Source organism: Odontomachus brunneus, unplaced genomic scaffold (assembly GCF_010583005.1).
Source record: "Odontomachus brunneus isolate Ranch 3 - 2012 unplaced genomic scaffold, Obru_v1 Obru_scaffold_004, whole genome shotgun sequence".
Taxonomy (NCBI): Eukaryota; Metazoa; Arthropoda; class Insecta; order Hymenoptera; family Formicidae; genus Odontomachus; species Odontomachus brunneus.
Genome location: NW_022639454.1, coordinates 88,001 through 95,887, shown reverse-complemented (window position 1 = coordinate 95,887; position 7,887 = coordinate 88,001). Strand labels below are relative to the sequence as shown.

The window sequence follows — 7,887 nt, the reverse complement described above, 5'->3', positions numbered from 1 at the left end:
CTCTCTCTCTCTCTCTCTCTCTCTCTCTCTCTCTCTCTCTCTCTCTCTCCCTCCCTCCCTCCCTCTCTCTCTCTGTACTCCGCCGAGTTATGACCACTTTTTCCCCGTGTTAAGATTGTTTTGAGTAACCCGAGATGTAATCTTGAGATTTTTTTAGACAACTTCCGCTGATGAGACCGCTAATATTTTTCCCACTTGTCAAAGACTCAACGAGAGCGTCGATACGCCATCTATATACGGACGTCATTTGCACCTTGTCCTTACAAGGCGCTTGACGCAATTCACATTAGAGGATGAACGTTAAATAGAGGAAGAATAAAGCGATTTATTTGCTCTTCAATGGAAGAACGTCGTTACGAGTTCGACGTCCAAATAATAAAGAATTGCTCACGCTCGTCGCAAAATATATCATTTGATTCACATTACGCGGAATTACTTCCTTTTTGCGCGTAATTACATTAATGTGATATTTACTGCTATTTTAAAGAGATTGGCAGAGAGAACGGGAGGATGCTTCAAAATTCTGACATCTTACGACGGAATACGTGAATATCGACAGAACAGTCCATCTTCCAATATGATATCGACTCGAGCTCTATACACTTCGAGTCCATACTACACGCCTCGTGACTTGTAAATTATTTGACGTTGCCGTGTTAAATCAAGACATGTAGCATTTTTATCGTAATGAAACACTTCAATCACAAATTGTCATAACAATGTACGGCACGATAAAGTAACAATACAAAAAAGGAAGCGATTAGTCTAAAACCGACGAAAAGATAGGATCAAAGTACGCATCTGATTGTTTAAATATATTGTGCGTTAAAATTAAAGCTCCACATTACACGTTTACATGAAAAAATTTCGTTTAAAAATTTCGCGTATTTAGGTACGCGTTTACAGATACGTGATTACACGTGCTTGCGAAAGTGTGTATTCGTTTACTAACTTTGATTCTGTTTACACGTCTTTAAATAGAAACAAGTCCTTCCTGACAATCGTGCGAGCTACGAAAGACAATCAGCAGTGTCATCACACCGCATTTTTCCTTTGCACGACTAGCCGTAGTGGTGTACACTGTGAATCCAAGTGTATTACTTTGGCTAAATCTCTTTTTTACAATTTTCTCACCATTTTAAGTCATGTCATTTAATATATTTCAACATATTAAATTTACACGTTTTAAATACGTGTTAGATGATGTGATTTAAAACTATGAGACACGTGTAAGAAAAACGATCCAATTACACGCTAATGCGCTTAAAAATAACGGATTGTAAATTAGTTATTTTTATTGTTGTCAAATAACACGATTAATCATTAAAGGAGTAAATGTTTAGTTACATCGAAACTGTCAGGCGTTTCTCAAAACGGATATACGGTTCAAACATGTATTCGAAAAACAGATCGAAACGGGAGTCCTAGTTAAAATACGCGACAATCAAATGAGAGATCTATTACGGAATTGAAAGGCTGCGCGCGTACGCTCAAAGGACCATTCGCAACGGACGATGCAAATTAGTCTTCTCTAAAAGAGAGTGACAACTAGCAAAGCAGAGCGGAGTGGACGGCGGATAACGCGCACTATCGATCGAAGGCGATAAAAAAAACCGACTCTATTTCGCGCACACCTTCGAGAGCCACCCCTCCTCAGCGCGTGTACAACCTTAACCTTTCGATCACGGTTATTTTTTTTTTCGAAGCGAGTTCTCTCAGCTTTTACGTTGGAAACGGAAAATAGAACGTACGTACGAGGAATCGTGAGATAGAAAAATTCCCAAAACATATATTGCATATCTCAGAGATGGACAGACAGATGAGACAAGTTTTAGAAAGAAAATTTAACGAACAATTTATAAAATGTCGCATACAATGATTGTTGGACAAAGTGCTAAATATTGTCGTGTCGATTTGTGTCATTTGAGCGACAAAATTTGATAGTTTCAAGTGACTCTCTCTTTCTCCCTACCTTTTTTTACTCACAGCCTCAGGCTCGATAAAAAAGTCGGCGAAAAAGAAATGGATCCATGAAATCTATTTCGACAAACGGCGCAGTCGATGTGCACCGCGCGACCACTGACGCTATTTTCCGAGACGAAACAACAGCTCCCGCCATTTCGCGTTATCCCGCGTATACCCCCTTGAATAGCAAAACGAAAAGCGTGTATCACTTTCTGCGATTACCTTTCGCCCTGCGCGCCAGGTGAGATATATTCTGCCTGAGCACCTTCAACCACATCCTCGCGCCTTTCTGCTTGTTCTGGTAATCCGATGTTCCGCCAGCGGGAAAACTCGCGCTCCGCGGTAACACCGTTCTCAGACCGTGGCCACGTTTCCGTAACACGTTCTTCTCAGTGCTGCACCCGATCATAGGAACTCGTCGTTGTTCCGCGACGATATCGCGACGCGACGCGACGTGCAAAGCGGGTTTCGTTCGAGAGAGGTGCGTGCGAGTCCGCGTTTTGCGTACGGAAGCAATGGCGTCGTAACAAAACGGCGGGTTGCGTTCAAATGTAACGGAAAACGGCGTCGCGAACGTCGCACGCCGCGCGCGCGCGAGAGAGAGAGAGAGAGAGAGAGAGAGAGAGAGAGATACACTAAGAGGCGAGCAAGACGAGAGGAAGATGTCGCACGACGCGCTCTCTTCAAATCGCCACGCGAGACAGACGCCGACGGCGGGACGGAGCGCCGCTTTTATACGCCGCGCCGACAAGCTCGCGCGTACGTCCGAGCCGGCTGCATTCTACTACCGAACGCGATAATATCGGCCTCGGGGTCCTTGAGGCTCGTCTTGTTTACCCAGTCGGAAACGGTCGGATGGCATGCAGTAACGACGAGCGAAGGGAAGGAGGGCACGCTCCCTGCGCACGAGCGCGCGCACACGACCACGACGCGCGACGGCGTTACCGTCGAAAGTGCTGCACTTTAGCGTGAGAAGGGTGCGAGGAGAGAGTCGGACATTGAGCGACACACACCAGGGCGCACGTCTCTATATTTCATGTTTTCTTTCTTCCTCATCTCTTCCCTGGCGAAAAATTTGCGAGACATGTATGAAAGTGTATTTTTCATTTCGCATTGCAAAATTTCACTTCGCGTTATTTAGGCCTGCATCAACAAGTTGTAACTTGTCTCACATAGGAGATTCTCTCTGCTAACACAGAATTCTTATTTCGAGTTACATTTGAGTTTTGCGGTTATATTACGATACATGTATCTCATTTATATCTGCAATCGTGGTTAAAAAAATTGAAAAAAAAAAGAAACTTTCATCTAACTCTGAATCCAACTTTGAATATCTCACTTGAGACTTGCGAGTTTCAAATAATAACTATCAATACGGGCTTGCCGTAAAAAAAAAAAACGATCTTTAGAAAAGTGTATCATCCTGTACATCATCGATAAATTTGTTTCTCAACTGCCAAAGCGCGAAAGTATTTCAAATGTTTGCTGTGTATGTTTGAAATGGAAGCAACGCGTGTCGTGAATATTTTCGATTCGATCAGACACGATTATAAATGCATGCGTGCGCTACGATAATCTCCATGAAATTTTTGTAAACAGATATTTAATGCGACGGATTATATAAATTACATCCTTGACTGAGTAATAAAACTGATATTAACGGCAAACATATTTCCACGCGACTTTAATACGCTCGATATAATATGAATAAAAGAAATTCTGGAACACGAATAGAAAACAATTTGTGCGTGAAAACCTACGCGCTTATCGACAACAAGGAAACAAGCTAATCAACGCGAAATATGGGTCAAACGAAAGAGAGATTTTCGGAGTACTCGAGTAAGCGAGCACGTTTATGGATGTACGAATATCAGTATTATCGCGAGTATATATTTAGCTCGCGCAGACGTTGTAGCCGGTAAACAACCAGTCACGTTCCGGCATACGATTAGAGGGACACACGCCTGGCGCTACGTTGTATTCTCGCGCAAATGATTCCCGAGTTTGTGCGGAATATGCACGACACGCATCAAGGTCTTTGCGGAGCAAAGCTAAGCGTATAAATACAACTATCGTGAGACATGTATGCAGTTTACATTTACACACATTTACTCATTCCCTCCTCCTTTGACAAAAATATAACATCTTTTAAGAGATCATGCTCTCTCACCCTCGCTATTGTACTCGACATAATAAGAATGTCTTTTGCGCGTTTTCGCGACCAGAAGATACGCGCGATTCGCACCCACAAACGCGCCGCTGCAGATTGTAATCGCGAGCCACCGCGAAACATGCGTCGGATTATTTCGGAATGTACTGCGACACAACGAGTCACACCCCGAGTGATACGCGAGCGACGGGATTTTGTATGTAGATCTTATCTGTCCGTGATCCGTTACTTCTGCGTTCTTCGATAATACGAGAACAATGGGACGTCACCGCGGTAGTCGGGTCTCGGGTGTGTTGCGTCCGTCGACATGCAGAATTGGAAAAAAAGAGTTGGAGAGAAAAGAACAACTCCGCGGAGAAAGTTTTACGCGCAATTGCTGTCGGGTCACGAAAATATCATCTGTGTCGCGTCTCTACTTTCGAGTAATACATATATAAAATGCATCATTTTGTTGCGTCATAGATTGAACAGTCGATCAGTGTGTTGCGCCTAACCCAACCAAATGTCAATCTGATGTCACCGAGTAACACACCCCTCGGCATGATCCAAAGCGACCACCCACCCCCTATCCGTTCTAACCTTCTCGACTCGAGCGTAACGTGTTACAAATCGATGGAGGACATGTGTACACATAGAAAAATATTCTACTCCTAAAAAAGTGATTAGTCAATTTACTTTTCTTTCTTTAAGTAACAGTTACCTCTTCCTGATAACAGTCCTAAAATATATTCATGAATATTTTTACTTGATAACAATCTTCAAGTATGCTCATGAGAAATTAAAAAAAAACTCATTATCATGTACTCATACATTATCATGTATTCAAGAGAAGAATTTTTTCTTTTTACAAGGATATTATATGAAACTTTATCAAAGAAAATGTTGGCTCAACTCTATAGCAAACCCTTGCTTTATCGGAATTATTTCTCTATGTAGCAAACCCAAATTTTTCTTTTAATTCAAACCCTTGAATAAAGTGTTAAACTTACTAGGACTTGGAATGTATAAACTTGTGAAATACTTAAAACATTTACTTGGTTCTACTGTATGATACGTGTGCGTGGTCACGCTCGCGACGAAACTAATATCAACTAATATCGACAAATTTGACCAAACGTTGATCTAATCTAAATTGACAAGACAAAATCAAGTCTGATATCGTGGCCGACTTTTATCGGTCAAATTTGTCGTAATAAGATCATGATACAAATGTTACGTTACGCGGAATGAATCGATCAGTCTTTCTTCGTGATTTTGTAGTAAATGTTCCAGATAACTTTATTGTCATTGATAAGCGCATTTAATTCGGCTGGAATCATGTAATGACACGTCCGATAAGCATCTCATCTTTCGATTCAAGTACCCGTTATTAGAGTCTTACGCAAAGAAGAAAAGACTCGCATTTAATATCGCGTATTATATTCTCTCCTTGAATTACAATCGTCATTGTTGATGAATCACTTGACACGAATGTTTTATACTTCCGTCAAAGATACGTCATTCGTAGATTTATAAAAACACACGGCTGTTACGAGTTCTCAAAGAGATAAACTGCGACGAAATCTCTTAATCCGCTCTTCGTAAGTTATACCATCGTTTATGCAACCTATAAATACGTACGAAATGACAAAAATTAACTCGTCCCATTTTCGTCAATATCAAGTTCCAGAGAGTCGAGTGAATAAAATATTTAAATAAAATATTTAAATAATATTTATAATTTTTACCGAGCGATTGTCGCAGCTCTTATCACGCCAAAATATCTACTTTTCCCTTTCGTCGAGAAAATTCGCAATTGTGCGAGACGCTGCACATTGAAATTCTGCGTTAGCGAGGCAAATGAAATTGCCGGGGTCTTTTATACACGGTAACACATATAAGTGCACACGCGTTGAGAGAAAGTGGCAGCACAAAGCGCTTCAAAGGATTGTCCGTTGGGCAGAAATTCCAACGGCGGACGGAATTAGGACTTAAAACCCCCCTGCGAGCTGCACTTCGAAGGGTTGAAATGAACTTCTCTGCTTCTCATAACTACACTTTACGTTACTGGGCTACTCGTCCATTGAAACGAAGGACTCATCGAAGCCAATAAAAATCAGTGAAAAATGTACTCACGGATGGAATCGCCTTCGTTCTTCTTTGCGCTATTGTTCTTGTTCTTTTTGTTCTTCGGATAGATGTTGCCGATCTTGCTCTGTCCACAACCCATCCTGTTCCCTTACGTCCTCATGCAGAAGTAACACTGATCACACTTTGCATCACCGAATATTCGCGTCACAATACGAATCGCGATCGAACCGTTCTGCCACGATGAAAGACAACTCGTTATCTCGAAGTAGTCGTCCAGCATTCGTGTTCTCGACTTGTGTTCTTGAAAAGAAATTGATGCGTTCCAGTTTGCACAGATTTACCGGTCAACTTTTGCAGCAACACACATACCACGTGTTTCTTGTCCACATTAGGCAACGCGGAGAGTCTTTCTTCTTTTATGCACGCACGCGCACGTGTACATTTATTTCTCACCTTCTGCACGTATAATCTGCTCGAGAACAATATCTATTCGACTGTTGAGCGCGGTTGACTTTGAGGAGAGGATATGTACGTGTAGGATATGTGCGCGACGTTGTTTATATTTCTTTCTTTATCGATTCAGGATAATTAACGCGAGTTGATAGAATCAGTCTTTATATTGGTCAATCTGACGACCCTTAAAGCGAAATCGGTCGAACACGCGCGCGCGCGCGCGCCGTGAATATATGTATATACTTTGTATATCGCGTGAGCTCCGCATCAGGGACCGCGTGACCTCTTGAACTTTGACAATGATTTCTCGGATGAGAGCGAGGCTGCTACGGGAGATAGATGGACAGAAATGGAGAATATAGAAAGAAGAGAGCGAGAGTCGGTCACGTGAATTCCCCGATGGGAACCGACCGACGTCGAGGCTTCAGTCTTTATCGTGTCGCGGAGAACACGAGCGGTAGTATGCAAACAATGGGACAGTCTTGAAGAAATCACGAGGATCAGGCTGATCCTCTTCGGAGAGGGAGAGAGAAAAAACCAAATGAGACGAACAACTTGTTCAAGACGAATACGCGGCGACAGTCTTCGAAAGTGATCCGGCAAGATCCGGCTGGATTTTTGCGATTTGGGAGCGATTTGCGAGAATCGAACTGCTCCGCGGAACGGAAACTGGGCCGACGAGTCCTCCTCTCCTAGGTGATTGACGGTGGCCACACGACTGCTTCGTCGTTACCGGCTACCTGATCCGAGGCGCCCAATCCATTTTGCGTGCACTCGCTCGATTTATCGCCCCATCATCGTCAACGCGAGATGTATCACCTCTATCCCATGTCCAGCGCAACCAACCGAACATTCTCCCGTTTCGATCTTCTGCACATTCGTTCCGGCCGGTGCTATTGCTCACCAAGGATAATCTCCGCGACCTCCAAGGACACGTGCCGGCCCGGAGGAGTCTTTACCAAGGACCCTTGCCAAGCTCGAGGCCGATAATCCGCGACGGTCGCTCCATTTTTCGTGATTTTCGTCGAATTCCCCGAGGATGCTGCGACTGGCTACGGGAACGATTTCGAGTCAATCACACCTCTCAATTCCTACGTTGATAATCTTGCGGATAACGCAACGATGACGGAAAAGGCGACAAAACAAAGTTTCTCCTCAACCAGTGTCTTCCAGGTCGACGTCTTCCGTCTGGGTGAACGTCTCCTCCTCTTCTCGGTTCGACAAACAGG

General features: G+C 43.2%; 1 protein-coding gene across 2 annotated transcripts in view; it reads right to left on the bottom strand.

The window, feature by feature from the left end:
* The window catches only part of LOC116846966 (mediator of RNA polymerase II transcription subunit 15-like), a 39,966-nt gene extending 32,085 nt beyond the window's left edge, over positions 1–7,881 (bottom strand). The window contains exon 1 of one of the 2 annotated variants that reach the window (XM_032821456.1): positions 6,251–7,881. In XM_032821456.1, the coding sequence (XP_032677347.1) occupies positions 6,251–6,344 (94 nt within the window). In that variant the 5' untranslated portion in view covers positions 6,345–7,881. Of the gene's footprint in view, positions 1–2,187; positions 2,733–6,250 lie in introns of those variants that run through there. The other variant, XM_032821448.1, reaches the window with a different exon arrangement.
* Positions 7,882–7,887: the final 6 nt, after the last annotated feature.